The sequence below is a fragment of the Pseudopodoces humilis genome, chromosome 16 (assembly GCF_049639895.1).
Source record: "Pseudopodoces humilis isolate 2021_Gansu_Grassland_sample_001 chromosome 16, ASM4963989v1, whole genome shotgun sequence".
Lineage (NCBI taxonomy): Eukaryota > Metazoa > Chordata > Aves > Passeriformes > Paridae > Pseudopodoces > Pseudopodoces humilis.
Window position 1 is genome coordinate 7,831,509 of NC_142215.1, and position 15,825 is coordinate 7,847,333.

The window sequence follows — 15,825 nt, forward strand, 5'->3', positions numbered from 1 at the left end:
CTGATGAGGGGACGTATGCCCTTTTCAAGGGCCCTAAGCGACCGGCTGCCCTAATCTGATTACAATTTACAGCGCTCCTTCAGAAGGGGCTGGAGCAGTGCTCACGCAGGCGTGGACACGCGGGTCGGACACGCGGGTCGGACACGCGGGTCGGACACGCACACGCTCACTCCCGCCCAAAGGTAGGTGGACGTGCATGGCGAAGGTGGGAGAATGCACAGCGGCACCACGGCCAGCAGCATGTGAACATCACCAGCAGCACCTGCAGCGTGGCCTTCAGTGTGCCAGTTGTGCAAGGTCCGGGAGGCTGAGGGGCTTTGTACACATGGGCACGCCGCCAGCAGCAGATACGCAATGGCCGGTGGCTGGGGTGTGCAATGAACCCATTTCAGCCCAAATCTGGGGCTGGCACCGTGTACGTGCACCTGCGCACACCAACACACACACGGGCACAGATGTAGGAAGCAGGCAACCCCCCCTTGTCCCGGGCAGATCCACAGATGGGGCCCCTCTTCACCAAGAGTGGGGGACAGCAGAGGTGAGCAAAGGCCTTCTGCCAAAATCTCTGCAGCAGCTTGCAGGAGTGCGAGCAAAGCCTACCACCTGCCTATTAAAAGAGGGATTAAACTATGCTGTTCCCCCCCACCTCCGCCCTTCCCTCTCTAACATCATCCCCTTGGGGAAACCACCACCTTTACATGCGATTTTCCTTTTTTTTTTTAACCTCTTTTCTGCACCGTGCCACAGAGATCCCAGGGGATTAGCAGCCAGGCTGGGCCTTCCAGCCTCCTTGAAGGCAGGTTGTTTCAGCCACCCCCCCCATGGGAACCTGCCCCAGGACAACTTTGGTCAATGCCTCCCGTGCTTCCCAGCCAATTTGTACCACCTAATCCCCGCGAGTATCTACAGCCCCTTTCTCACACGTTCTTCCGCCTGCCGGAGCAGCCCAATCCTCGGCTCTCCACGCTCCCCCGTTGAGAAACCCTCCGTCCACTGCTGGGGCCGCGACTGCACTTCAAACGCGCCAGCCCGATCCCGGCATTGTTTGCCAGGGAATTAAAACTGCTGGCCAGCCCCAGCGAGTGATTTAGGTACTGAGACCAGACCGAGCCCCGCAAGAGCACCGGCAATAAAACGCTTCGCTGCCCAGCAGCCTGGGCAATTTAGGTGTCTTCCCACGAGGAGGAGGCACAGTTCAGAGGGCCAGGGAACTGGGTCAGGGCTTCTCCTTCCAGCACGTGCACATGGGACAGGACCCTCTCCCAGGGCTCACACGCCTGCTCTACCAGAGATGTGGGTTGGCCGCCTTGCTGAGCAACAAGGGTCACCCTGTCTTTGCCATTACTGAACCCCATGAACCCTTGCAAGCTGCTGGGAGGAAAGACCAGAGGCCACGAAGGCTGGACACACAGATTATCTGGGACAGGCAGAACTCAAATGGTGTGGGATGAAGGTCCAGTCACACAGTAGGAAACGCAGTGCCCGAAAGGTCTGCTTCTGCTTTCAGATTTTGCACACTTAGAGGGGAAAGTTTAGGATTCCCCTTTTGAAGTGATATTGTCTATGGTGCCTGTCAGTAAACGTCCCTGTGGTGGTTTCTGATGCACTCTCTGGATGAAGCTGTGAGCAGAAAATGGCTGTTACATCCCTTTGCCAGTGCAGAGAAGCTAGAAGATCTCCCTCATTCAGCAGATCCCAGCACAGGGAAAACACTTGCCCTACATTTTCCCATCCTTGTCTTGGAGAAAGGATGCAGCTCAATGTATGCTTCAGCCTCTGCAGGGATCAATCTCCCGAGACCATTTCTAACCCCTGTCAGACCTGCCTTTGCCATCATAAAAGAAATATACAATACACCACTTGCTGGCAAGCAGGCTGGAGCTCCTGATGGCCCAGCTACGATATTTCTGAATTTCTCATTAGCCAACCAGCCCTTTCTCTGCATCCCACACCGCTGCCGTGCTTGAGACCAATCCTATGGAGGATTTTAGGCCTTTTATTACTCTTCTTTTTTTCAGTGGTGAGGTTGTTTTAGGCCAAATGGAGGCAATGCGTGTACAGGAGACAGCGTCTCCTGTGCCTGGCTGTCCCCGTCCCCGCCATGGCAGGGGAACACAGTGTTTCGGCACCTCCTCCTCTGTCACAATGTTTTTCAGCTCCACCAAGCAAAGTGTCCAATTAGAGCAGAGCCTCTTGCTTCCATCTTTGCCGACATTTAATTAACATGCTGCTGCTGGCAGCTGCTGACAAATTCCAGAAACATGTTGTAAAGGGTTTTTGTCTTTACCCAGCATGGAAAATGAGGGTGTCATATCCCAAGGGGATGTGAATAGCTACTTTTGACTCCCCCCCTCAGGTGTAAGAATTACAGTGAGATGCAGTGAAGAGACCTATCAGCCCTCCTACCTCCTTTCCCCCCCTCTTTTCCTTTCCTACTCCTCACATTATATCACCCTTGAAAACATGCAGGATTTTGGGCATGGTTTTCATCCCTGTTTCCTACAACTCTGGCTGAAGCGTAATGGTCCAGCTGAGACAGGGCCTGTCCTCTTCCTATCAAAATAGCACTGGACAGTGGAAGGAGCCATCTGATGACACTGGAAGAAATGTCTGAAGCCAGAAAAGAGGAGATGCTTCTGTCAGCCTGTGCTGTACATGCAAACAAGGTTCCCAGGAGCTGGTGGAGGCCTGGGTAGGGCAGTTCAAGGGAAGGTGATGGTAGAGGCCATCATGTACAAGTGTAGCTGGACTCACAGATGGCATCACCCCCGCTGTGGATGGCTGGATGAGGAGAGGGTCAGCTGCTGCACCCCAGCATCCCATCCTCAAAATGAACCAGCCCGGCCTGTGCATCCTGCAGGGTCTCAGCCCCCGCTGTGGGGGCTCATCACCTTCTCGAATGTCATCTCAAGGTTCCAGCTCCCAACCCAAATATCTCCCTGGATCGCATTATCTAATACATTGTCTAATAAACCCAGCCCGTACTGCCACCGTTCATGCCTCCACTTTGTTCCCAAGGCCCCAGGAGTGTCCTGGTGCCTCTGCTTTGCCCCGGGCAGCCGAGAGCTCTCCTGGCAGCTGCCAAGAGACGGCTCTGGCCCGCATCCCATCCCGCTCGGCCACTGACGCACGGCACAGGCCTGGAAAGAAGAACACCACTTTATTACATCCACAGCAGCTCGTTACAAAAGCGGCAGAGTAGGGCAGAGCCCCCGTCGTCACGGGAAGGCGATCCTGCGGCCCCGGGAGCGGGGCGAGGTCCTGCGGCGGGGAAGGCGGGCCGGCGGCGGGCTCAGGGCGAGGCGGGCTTGTCGGGGTTGTGCATGTGGTACACGTCGCTCTCCTCGTCCTCCGGCACCTGCGGCAGAGCCCCCTGAGCCCCCCGGGCCGGGCCGCGGGCCGATAGCGCCATCTCGTGCCCCCCGCCCCGCGCCCCCTCACCTCCCAGTAAACGCCGTCCTCGAAGCAGTTCTCGGCCGCGGCGTCCCCCCAGATGGGCAGCTTGAGGATGCCCCCTGCAAGGAGCCGGGCAGGGCGGTGGGCAGGGGCCGTGCGGGATGCGGCCGGTCCACCCAAGGGGCAAATGCAGCCCTGGCACAGCGCTCGGTGCCGTCCCCCCCAGGATGCATCCGGCCGTGGACAGGAGAGCACGGATGCCTCTGCTTCAGCTGCAGGCTGGCTCAACCCTCCCCTCTCTGTGCTCCCCTCCGGCTTACCCACGATGGCACCCCCAACAAATGCCATCAGCAGAGACACCACAATGCCGGCCGCCTGGAACCCTCCCTGGATACTGGGCGTCCGCGCCTGGTACACGCCGGTGAAGTCAAACGCCTTGATGAACCTGCCGAGGGCAGAAATGGTGATGATTGCCCCTGGCAGGAGACATTCCCTGGCTCCAGAGGTACCATGTTGCCCTGCTCTCTTGGGAACGCTTCCCTAGCCCCATCCCTCTTCTGCCTTGGACCAGGAGAGCGTTGTGCAGTGACCAAAACGCAGCTCACCTCCTTCTCTGAGCCCTGGCAAAGCTTTACTAAGGAGGAGCCCAAAATATAAATATTCACTTTGTATTTCAGACTTTTAGCCTTACCTGACCCCATAAAACAATGTGGGGAGAGGGAGAACACTTTCCTCCCCACTGTGGCCCAGAATAACACTTCATGAGGCCACCCAGAGTCAGCTGCATAAACTGGGGCTACAATTCAGTAAGCCAAACACAGTCAGTGCACCCCATGTTTATGAGGGACATCCCTGGGCAACTCTGAATTATTAACAAAAGCTGTTAATTGCTCCCTGCTCCCAGCCCACAGAGCTTCAGGTAAAATCTGTTCTCAGGGAAGATTTTCAAGCCATCTTACCCTTCCTTTCCATACACATCCTCTGTGGCTGCAGCTGCTGTGATGGCCCCCACAATGCCCCCAATAAGGCCTGGCATGGCATGGAGGTTGTGGATGCCACATGTGTCCTGAATGTGCAACCTAGACTCCAAAAAAGGCTGAGGGGAAGGGAAGTAGAGAGAGATCAGGGAGTTGAGTGTGGCCCTGGAAAGGATTAGTTCCTTCCGTGCAGGACTGAGCAGAGAAAGAGGAGTGATACTGTGTCCCATTAAAGAGCTAAATGTTTCTAGACAAAGATGTGAGCCAAGCTCAAAATAAGCTAACATATCCTCCAAACACGCTCCTATTGGGAGTCTGAAACTTCCTGAGCATTTTGGGGCAGTAAAAGGAGTCAGAAGTGCATCTCGTAAGGGATTCTGGAAAGCAGGAGCCATCAAAGGGAAGTCAATCCATTTCTGGTCTCCTCAGCAGGGCTGCAGACCCCTTGAGCAGCACTCACCGTGAAGTAGACATACCCCACGGTGGACACGATGCCAGAGATGGACCCGACAATGAGGGAGCCGTATGGAGTCAGCATCATCTCGGCGCTGGTGCCCACGGCCACGCCGCCAGCCAGCGTGGCATTCTGGATGTGGACCTGCAGAACCAACCGCCCTGCCTTGGCATCTCAGGGAGATTGCAATTGCTCAGGGATGGTGCAAATGGCAAAGTGGGAGAACCAGCTCTGGAAATGTTTCCAGAGGAAATATCAGGGCTCATTTTCCTACTTGGTGGCGAAAAACAAGAAAAGAACAGGCAGCTTCTGGCTGTAGCACAGGTGCACATAGACTCCCACTCCCCGTACCACACACGTTCTTTGCATCCACAGATATGGGTGGGGAGTTGTGATGAGATGGAAATTGTCTCACCCGTGTGTCATGCAAGCTCTGCTGTCACAGAGACATGTCACCCACACATCTAACACGTACAAGTCAGCCCCCCGATTGCTCACGAGCTGCTGCGCAGGCCTCATTTGATGGGGAGCGCTGCCAAAATGAGCTCTGCATCACACCTAGCAGAGCAAGTCCAGCCCCTGCTGTGACTTGGGTCCACCACAGCTAGGGCATCTTCCCACCCCTCAAGTCCTGCAAGAGCCATTCCCACTTTCTTATTCAGTATAGCCTCAGAGTTTCTGCCTGGATGCTGGTTTCATCATCATGCCCTGAAACCATGTGTCTGTTCAGCAAAGTACAAGTGTCAGTTGTTTCCTGGACCCTTGATCAGCCTCACTATACGTCCCCTGGGCTCTCTGCTCCCATCTTACCATGTCAAGCTTGCCCTTCTTTTGCAGCATGCTGGAGAAGGCCATGGTGGTGAGGACACAGGCAGCCAGCGAGCAGTACGTGTTAATGGCAGACCGGTGCTGGGCATCCCCGTGATCAGAAATGGCTGAGTTAAAACTGGGCCAGTACATCCACAGGTACAGGGTACCTGGTGGGATAAGGCAGATGGGATGAGGAAGAGAAAGGGAAAAGAGAAAATACAGGGACTGAAAAAAAACCAACTTTAAAAACGATATTTCTGCACAGGGGGAAATTACATCCCATAGTCCTGCTTCCCCTGATCCACACCCTGCATGATGAGACCAACATCAGGAAAGGCCGGCAGAGAAAGTGAACCAAAATGCATCCTTATCTTCCCAAGCACCATCTCAGCCCAGCCACTGATGAAGGGAGCTGAGTAACTCTGAAAGGTGAAAGACCTCTGGGATACAGAGCTCCTCAACTCCATATCCTGCCTTCAGTTTTTCCCAGAGACACAGGAGACCCCAGCCCTCCATGTGGAGTGGTCCCCATGTAGCAGCACCCCGAGATGAGGGCTGGCTCACCGATCATGGCAAAGAGGTCGGAGTGGTACACGGAGCCCTGCTTGTCCTTACTCTGCTCCAGGTTGGGTCTGTACAGGACCCGAGTCACCGTGAGACCAAAGTAGGCTCCGAAGGTGTGAATGGTCATGGAGCCACCTGCATCCTTTACCTGCAGCCATGGGAAAACAGAGGTTTGCTTCTGCAATTGCCACTCATTCTAGAGCTGAGGCCTGATTTGCATCGTGCCCAGCTTGACAGAGGGACCCAGTGCTCCTGAATTGCCAGGCTCATGTGTAAACCCCAGAAGATCTCCCTTCTTCCCTCCCAGGGAAGTACGGCCCACTGCCCCATCTGCCTACTTTTGCTGTGTGAATTCTTGCATTTTAAATGCTTATGAAGGCAGTGGCTTGGTGGAGCCATAGCAAAGGGAGATAGTTTGGAGAGGTGCAGAGAGGAAGAAGCAGAAGAAAGCGGGTACTACCTAAAGCCTTACATGAAGAAGGTTGAGGAGGATGTACTCATTCACTGAAAAGAGTGTGACTTGAAACAAAGTCATGACAAGGAGCTGTATGGGGCTGGTTTTGCCAAGGATGGCCCCAAAGGCAATGCACACAGAGCCCACGCAGAAATCAGCATTGATCAGGCTGGAAAAGGGAAAGGAAAATTGAGGTTTAATAAGGAAATACTTCTCTGTAAATCACTCTCACCTACCCCCAGCTCAAGAGATCCCACCTGAAGACAAAGAGGTGATTAAGAGACATCTCTGGATTTCCCACTGACCTTCCTCCCATCCTTACACCCCCACATGATTCAGGTAATGTGGGTGATATGTGTCCTCAGCACTGACATCCGTGGTGCCTGGCTTGGCACTCAGAGGTGACACTCACCTCATTTCCCTCTGAGCAGTACCACCCCAATGGCAGGTACCTTTGGACTAAAAGGTGGAAAGCAAGTGGAAGTATGTAGAGGGAGAACAACAGTTTAGAGACTGATTTGTATTTGACATTGGTGAGGGACAGGTGTTGCCAACTGCTTGGCTCTCATTCCAACTCTTCCATTGGCCAGGCCAGAGGTGCCATCCTAGAGCCCAGCTCTTCCTTACTTCTCCACTCCAATGAGGATCTTCCCATCCTTGAAAGAGTGGAACCAGCCTTGCATCAGGAGAGCCCACTGGATCCCAAAGGCAGCAAGGAGGAAATTGAAACCCACAGCTCCGAATCCATAGCGCTTGAGGAATGTCATGAGGAAGCCAAAGCCCACAAAGATCATCACGTGGACGTCCTGGAAAGCTGTGCAGAGGGAAGGGACTGTCAGCTCTGCGAGGACAGCAGGGCTGCAAATGCCACGTGCGTTTGCTGTTGAAAAGGGACTAATTACATAAGTAGCAGTAGGGGGGAAATTCAAGAGAAAATGTGTGTTTGCCTCATGTCCCCATGTTTCTAAGTCTGAAAATGGCTCAGCTTTTGGAAACTGGCTTTTGGTTAAAAGGCTCAGCCTTTAAAGTAAATGTTTACTAAAAGCTTTGTGCAAAAGAAGACCTGAGAGTAATGGAGGGTATAGAGGAAAACATTTTTCTATTCAGATTGTTTTTTCCCCTTTTGTAAAAAACTCAAAAAACATCGTGTGAAATGAACAGTCAAGTTGTGTTAAAACATGTAAACGGTCATTTTGGGTAGGTCCATTCAGTACAAGGTCCTGGTGAGAGCAGGGAGAGCACAAGAACAAGGAAAGTTTACAAATACATTTTTAAATGCTTTGGAAATCAGCAGCAAAATACCCTTGAGACCAGAAACCCACCTTGTGAGATTTTTAGTGCTTAAACCAGAGAGACCCAGTTCTTCCCACTAATGGTCAGACCTGCTCACCCAAGCCCCTCAGATGCCCTTCCCCAGGGGAAACCAGATCTGTGTGAGCCTCTTGAAAGACCTTCTTGGTGCAGTAAACCTGCTGTACTTTTTAATGCTGCACGTTTCTATCAGATAAGCATTGCTTTGCAATTAAGTGAGCTGAAACACTTGCATACTTATAAATTGAACCATGCAAACCCTCACACTGCAGGCCACTCAGCCAGCAGAAAAAACCAGGAGACCCAAGGCTGGGATCCCCCCAGGGAGACTCCCACCACCAAACCCATGCTGCAGATAAATACAGCAGTGATGGAGCTAAACCAGAATGTTCTGCATTTTGCTTTGCACAAATCATTATAGCCACTATATCCAGCAAAGTCTCTGCACTCAGAGAGTGTGTAAGCTCAGAGCAAAGGAAATTCTGTGGCTGTAAGTCTGCTCTACCCCGAACTTGTGCTGAAATCCATCAGCCCCTGGTCCATTTCAGCAGGGCTTCTGTCTGCTGCTTCCACTGAGGGCTAGTTATGACTTGTGTGAAGTGCAGCTCTGTAGAAGCTGAGAGTTTTATCCTTTTGTGCTTTTGAAGATGTTGCAACTTGTTTAAGAATGAACATTTCCAGGTTCAAGCCATGTAGTGCCATGCTAATCTGATTGCTTTTGAAAAATGCCCCCCATGCCTATGAAATCACTCTTTAAAAAGGAAGGAGACGAGATCTGCAGCTGGCACTGTTCAGCAGAGGTCATTTCAAAAGCCCTTCTCCACATGTCCTAAGAACCAGTCTTACTGTGGTTTTACCACACAATCCTGTAGACTTTTCCTCTGCAACTGTATTTATTTCCCCTCTCTTTTTTCCAGTGTAAGCAGCACACATACAGCTGGCTTTATCTGCTGCCATTTGCATTGTATATTCATTCTTTCATCCTAAAAGCAGAACTACACAGGTCAGAGTTAAAGCTGTGGACTCTATGCTTTCCAGAAAGCCAGAGGATCCCACCGTGTGTTAGACCCTGTATGAACTCAGGAGGAAGAGCAGATCTTTCTTTAAACCACACCCAAATCTAAAACCTTTTTCTAACCCTCGCCTTTATTTTCCCTTAGTAAGAATAACATTGTTATTACTCAGAGGCAGCACAGGCATTGCCATGCCCTAAAGGTTTCATAAGCCTGCTTTTGTGGCAGGACAATTGCCATAACTATCAAGAGGAAGTGTTTGGGCTTTGGGAATGCTCTCTGAGACAAAAAAAATCTCATTTCTTTTCCTCTAGAGAGCAGATGAGTCACTGATTACACAATACTCATGTGCAATCCAAAATGAAAAGGAATGTGCTCACTGACTGGACCTGGAAATGGGCACCACTGACACAACCAAATATTGGCTTCCTGAAACCAGGACAACTTCCCTCTGCCTGTCTTCCCAATCTTCTCTGGCTTGAAGAACCTGTTTGCTTGTCACTCCCATCCCTCTGCCATTGCAGACAGCTGCTGTGGACAGCAGTGGTCGCAGGTATGTTGATACAAATGATCTTCAGGTTCTGAGCACTGGACAGACACAAGGATTAAAATGTCAGGGCTTGGCCACCTTATGTTTGTCCATCTTTGCAGGGAGAGAATATTTCTGATTAGATAAGGGAGAAAGAACAGCTGTGCTTTTGGGCACGTGAGCCCTTCCTCAGGTCTGAAAAAGAAACATAATTCAAAGCTAAACTGAGCAGTTGCCCTTAGATTGATTTAGTTGTGTTGAATCCATCCTGCTATTTGAGGGGGAATATTTGGCACTGCAGAGCTGGAGTGGGATATGAGGACAGAAGAGATGTCACTTCCTTAGCTCCCACACACTCTTTCTTGGACTCCTGATGTCCTCCCAGCACACCAGTGACAAGAGCAGCCCTCAGGCACTGCTACTGCTTCACACCAACCTGTGTGGGGCTGGTCCCAAAGGCAGATGTCGAGGGAGAGCCCAGGGCAGCCATGACCATACATGAACCTGGAGGCTGACTGAGCAGTGGGTTTGTGTAAGCAAATCCTTTTCTGAACTAGCTAATCCTCAGCAGCCACAGGTTGCTATAGCTCCTTTGATTTAGCAGGTGTTTTTAATGGAAATGTTCTAAATAGATGCATGACTCAGGCCTGTTGCTTCCTTGGAAACAATTGCCTACAGAAGCAGCCTGTTCTGAAAGGCTCACAAAGATGACCAGCCCTGGAGATCAAAGCCACCCAAAGGCACTGCCTGGCCAGAAGAGCTTTAACCTTCTGAATAATTTCTGTGTCACTACGATGCAGAGACCCAAGAACCCTGGGAACCTGGCGGCTTAGGAGGACTCTGGCACTGAAATGCCAGTAGCTAAAGGGTAATTCACAAGTGAGGGGGTGGACGGAGGAAGAGGAGGAAGATGTCACAGGATCTCGACAGCCGTTCCTCTGTGTGCAGAGAAAGGCTTGCTCTGATCCAGAGCTGAGGGAGGGGGCAGCAAGCTGAATCTTGCAGAGTGTTGGGAACACGTCAGCCCTATTCCTGGAAAAAAGACGTCACGGTACCCTGCTGACAGAGCCCCAAGGCACCGGAGGGCCATGAGGCTTTTCTCTTGCTCTTTGGTGAACCCCAAGCCAGCCTCTAGGCAAGAGCACAACTTTCTAGCAATCAGTGGAGACAGTGCCTCTGACAGGCTCTGCCACAGCACAGGATAGGATGGATGGGATAGCATGGGTTGGGATGGGATGGCATGGGTTGGGATGGGATGGGTTGGGATGGATGGGATGGATGGGATGGATGGGATGGATGGGATGGATGGGATGGATGGGATGGATGGGATGGGGACCAGGCAGCACAGGGATTAGGCTTCCAGAATACTCACAGGGGTATCGGAAGTAGAAATCGTTCTCTATGTCACTGGTCAGGTTCATCTCTCGTTTCTCCTCCTCCCAGTGCGCATCAGCTTCGGCGCCGAAGCGCACGAAGACTCCGAAGAGGACGATCATGGCCACCTCCCAGAGGAGGCACACGAGAGGGAGCCGCCAGCGCATGTTCGTGTTCTTGGCCATGCCTTGGTGCTCGGCCTCTCCACCCGGGGGGACTGTGCGCGCCCGCGTCCCCGCACCCGCCCAAGGCTGGGCACATATATAGGTCGGAGAGAGCGAGGTGGGGCCCAGGGAGGTGCCTCCGGCAGGATCACATTTCAGACCACTGGAGCTTCAGCAGGGTTGTTGCTCTAACCCACCTTCCTCCCTGAGAGGAGGGACAGGCTTCAGCACCTTTCCTCCAAGCTGCTCCGAGCACCTTTGAGCCCTGCCTCCACGGGGACGAGCAGATGTGGAGGCCAGTGTGACTGGGGAGTGGAGCCAGAGTGTCCAGCCCCCTGCTCTGCCCAGTCCCACACCCCTTCCCTGCCCCTGGCAGGAGCACCCCAATCCCGCTGTCCCCTCCCTCCTGGCTCTGGGTGCTCCCCTCGCCTCCCTCCCCAGCTCTGAGGTTGCCCTTCCCCAGCTGGCACTGTGGGTGAAGGCAGGGTGCCCTTCGCTCCAGCTCTTGGCTTTTGGAAAAGCAGCTGAGGTGCAGAACAGGAGGAAGAGGAAGGTGTGCGCTTCAAACCAGGTACCAAGATTCTGCATGAGTGCACAGACACGTGAAGGCCCCGCCAAGGCTGTAAGGATGTTCAAGTGACACATGTTCCACAATTTCCCAAAGTGATCTACCCAGAGCATCCTCCTGGCAAGGCAAACTGAGCTGGGGCTGCATAACCAGGGCAATACTGTGAGATGGTGCTGGAGGCCTAAACATCCCCTCCTCTGGTATGGTTTTCCTTTAATTAACAAACATAAACACAAAACTACATTTTTCCTACTGGTTTGAATTATGTTCTCTTTCCCCAAAGAGCCAGGTAAGTCCTTCAGATGGATCCCAGCTCCTTCCTCTGCCTGCAGATCCCTGGGTTGCCTGTCAGTCTTCAAGAGATGAAAGACTGCAGCCCAGGCAAGCTGCCCAAATTTGCTGATGGCATCTAATTGTGGCCCGCAGGCTGAGCAAGCAGCACTGATTTTGGTGTTGATTAGGCAATAATTTGAGTTTATTATTTTTTCTTGTGTGCTTTCTTCTCAAAATGACAGATGGCAGAAAAATACTGTGGATGGTCTTGAAGAGACTGACGGCCACACAAAATCATTCTCCAACCTCATTTGAACCCCGTGCAGGCAGCAGGATAGAGACAGCATTGGGAAGAAGAGAGAAGCCCATCTGCCTTAGCCCCTACCCTGCATGAGCAGAGCTCCACGTGACTGGGATCACTTTCTGGGGACACCTAAAGCAGGGGGATGTTGCTGTTGTCTGAAAGACGAGCTCCCCCTCCAGCAATGCTGCTCAGGGTGTGTTTTTGGGTCTCCCATTACACAGGGGTTCTGCAGGGCCTTCTCAGCCATACACACCAGGATACAAAAGATCTCCAACTAGAAAGAAGCTGAAATCCCCAAACAATACTTGATCTCTAATTGCTGGAACACTGTTGACAGTTGCATGTTTCTGTGCCAGCTACGTGATAAGACCAGTATTCTGCCCTACCCTAGAGCAGCCCTTAGACACCTCGAAAAGGGCAGCACAGAGGAGCATTTTGAAACAAAAGGGAACTTGCTTAGGTACTGTAGCCACCAGCGGCTACACTCTGTGATTATTCTAGCAAAAGAGTAACTGCAGAGCTTTTCTAATCTATGGCATCACTGAAATGGCAGTCTCCAGAAAAGCAGATTGGAAAGCCCTTGTGCAGACCCCACCTGCTGTCCCCAGCCCCTCTCCTCATGTGTGGAGGCCAGGAACAAAGGCTAATGGCTTTTCTGCTGCCTGATAGTCTCACCTTGCTGCACTGCCTGGCGCTGCCCCTCCTTATCAACCTGCAGATCAGCACTTTGTCACTGCATCACATCAGGGCTGGCATGCTCCACTGGCTGTCCATGCTGTGAGAGCCCATTAAAGGACCAGCTTCTCTCCAGGCTCCTTTTCAGGGCCAGGATAACACTGGGAAGGCTGATGGGGCTGTGCCAGCACATGTGTGTGCAGCAGTGCTGGCAGAGCACTTCCTGTCATGGGTTAGACCACCATTGCATCCACCCTTCAAGGTACCCAGCTGTGTGGCAGGACATGCAGGCCAGGTTTCACCATGCCTCAGTCACAAAGGTGCTTCAATGTCCTGTTGGGAACTTCAGGCTAGTCTGAACTTCCTCCACCACAGAATTTTGCCCATCATGTCCAGCACCTGTAAGAGGCGCAAGGTTTCTCCAGAAAGTCACTGGAATGATGCTGAGGGAGAAAGAATGTTTGCCTTTCTGCTTAAGAGATGTGGGACCAGGTCTAGCAGTGTCTAGATCTAACCCAGATCTAACCCCGATCTTAGTTACGTTAGGTGAGGGTTGTACAGTACTGGTCCCAGCTGGGTCTCTCCCAGTTTCTCACTTTTATGAGCACTAAAAATATTTGAAGATGTAGAGACAAAATCTAAAGCATTTAGATTTCTTCAGAATTCCTTCCCTCTTGCCTGGAGGCCTTGGGGCAGCTTCACCCTAATGGGAGGGAATGGGTGCTCCCCAGAATCTTGGTCAAAGCAGCCACAACCAGTAGTCTTTGGGCACCTGGGGTGGAGAAGGCACTGGAGAATGAGGATTTGGGGAGTCTTGGAAGCCTTGATACAGAACAAGTGAGACTCTGGGCATTGCCCAGTATCAAAGATGACTTGTTGCTTGTGCAGGTCTTTGAGGAGTGACCTGAAAGCAAAGCATCTGAGTCAATACCAAAACTTTTTTTCAAGCTGGTTCAGTAGAAAGGCAAACAAACTTTCCACTGGGGCAGGACAGAGTGGTGGCATGAGGGGAGATCAAACAGTTCATTTAGGTTTGGGCTTTCTCATCCTTTTTTTCAGCTCCCACTATTAAAGTATCCTTTGGAGATAAATGTTGGAAACAGGAGAAAATGAAGCGATAGTTTTTTAAGTTAAAGAAAAAAATCTTATCTGGATCAAAGAGACAACCACACATGAGCCAAATTCACAAATTATTTTTCTTGTGCCCTCTCCTTCCTCCCAAGAAACAGCATTTATCAGCAAGTAAATGATTGTCCAGAAAGAACCCAAGGACTGTTTGAGAGGGAAGTCGGTGTCCTTGTGGAGCAGGCAGAGAGGACAAACGTCTGTGAAAGCAGCACAAACACGGGACAGCACAAGCAGAAGCGTGTGAGCAACTCTGGCTGTCACACTGGGAACACACCGTCACCTGGACTCAGCCAACACCTCTTCTGGCTTTCCCAAGAGCTGGATAGGCTTCCAGAGCAAATACACTCTAGTGGGCAGGAAAGGAGAAGGAGTTTGGGTAGCTAGCAGCAGTTCCCATGTTGGAAGCTGTCAGACTTTGCTGGGAAACTCCCCTTTGCCCTGGGTTTGTTTCGGGTCCCAGGTGGACTGTGATAAGGCAGGTTTTGGTCACACTCTGCTAAGTGTCCTCAGCGGACTGCTGGGACAGATGCCAGTGGCTGGACAATGGCAGTGACATGGTGTGGCTGGCTCTTCTTCAGGGCTCAGACAGCAGAGAGATGTCAAGCAGCAAGAGATGTCAGTCCCCGGCCAGGAGAAGGGAGCTCACAGCCCCAAGGCTGCAGGGTGCCCTCTGCACTTTTCCAGGGAGACCCGTTGTCCTTCTCTTGCTCTTGGTGGCAGGTTATTCCCACCCACCCAAGTGGATCAGCTCCTGGTTCCAGCCCATTAAATCCACTTGTGTTCACAGTCACCAGCAGAGCCGAATGGGCCATTTAGTGCCTGCTTGTCTTTGTTGCTCTATAAATACATCTGGTGACACTGGTTTGGGCTGGGGCATTCAAGCTCTGGAGGTGAGGGTGGAGCAGACACCTGGGCGGCTCTGCTCTGTGGGGATTCCTCTGCCTTTACCTGCTGTGATCACACCTTGACCACTGACACCATGGGGTAAGATGACCTTCAAGCACTGCAGGGAGGGACAAGGCAGCTGATGACAACCCAGGGTCTTCCACAAGCGTCAGCCCCTGTCCAGGTGCCCTGACCCTACACCTTTTCATGGAATCGTCAAGTTTGGAAGGGATCTTTACAATCAAATCTGGCCATCAACAGATCATTATCACTGTAACCCCCTAAACCACATCACCCAGTGCCAGATCCAGATGCCTCTTGGACACCTCCAGGGATGGCGACTTCACCATTTCCCTGCCCAACCTATTTCAATGCTTGACCACTCCAACAGTATTTTTTTCTTTTTTTGTAATATGTAATCTGAATTTGAATCTGAATTTAACCCATACAGGCCCGGGGCTGTCCCTGCTGTTCTCCAGGGAGGCTGGGGGAGGAGGATGCCGTGTCGGCAGGACCCTCCGGGCAGGTTCTGTCTGCCGCTGTCCCTGTCCCTCCTGCCCGCGGGCGGTAGAGGGGATGGGGAGGTGCCGCTGGGCGGGCAGGCGCGGACCTCTAGCGGCACTGGAGGAGCCTGCCCGGGTGCCGGGTGGGCAGGACCGGGCCGGGGTCGCGGCTCGGGCCCGGGATCCCGCCCGGCCAGCACTGCCACCGCCGCCCCGGTGACGTCACACCGCACATCCAATGACGTCGCCGCCACGCGCGCATTAAATTTTAAATCGGTGGCGGCGCCCAATCGGCGCGCGCTGGCTCCGCCCGCCCTTCGTCACTGCCTCCCGCCAATGGGATGGCAGCGCTCGCCGCGCGGCCAGCCAATCAGCGGTGAGCACCCCTCTCTCCGCCGCGTCGCTCCGCCCTCCCGCTGGCAGCTCTCCGCCAATGGGAGAGC

The 15,825-nt window shown here is 52.6% G+C and overlaps 1 protein-coding gene across 1 annotated transcript; it reads right to left on the reverse strand.

The window, feature by feature from the left end:
- Positions 1 to 3,248: 3,248 nt before the first annotated feature.
- Positions 3,249 to 11,271, reverse strand: RHCG (Rh family C glycoprotein). Its single transcript, XM_014251351.2, has 10 exons — positions 10,881 to 11,271; positions 7,283 to 7,469; positions 6,674 to 6,824; positions 6,202 to 6,349; positions 5,638 to 5,804; positions 4,834 to 4,971; positions 4,356 to 4,492; positions 3,717 to 3,841; positions 3,442 to 3,515; positions 3,249 to 3,358 (listed from the first exon to the last, which is right to left on the reverse strand). Exons 1-10 carry the CDS (start codon positions 11,065 to 11,067, stop codon positions 3,293 to 3,295), a joined length of 1,380 nt encoding a protein of 459 aa, XP_014106826.1. The 5' UTR covers positions 11,068 to 11,271; the 3' UTR covers positions 3,249 to 3,292.
- Positions 11,272 to 15,825: the final 4,554 nt, after the last annotated feature.

What these genes read in the sequence shown, in the direction of transcription:
- RHCG (XM_014251351.2), bottom strand. Translation starts at nt 11,067, where the DNA reads ATGGCCAAGAACACGAACATGCGCTGGCGGCTCCCTCTCGTGTGCCTC. An exon ending in TTTCTACTTCCGATACCCCT is followed by an intron (nt 7,470 to 10,880) that starts GTGAGTATTCTG and finishes CCCTCTGCACAG; the next exon opens with CTTTCCAGGACGTCCACGTG. An exon ending in TCCTCCTCAACCTTCTTCAT is followed by an intron (nt 6,350 to 6,673) that starts GTAAGGCTTTAG and finishes CCATGGCTGCAG; the next exon opens with GTAAAGGATGCAGGTGGCTC.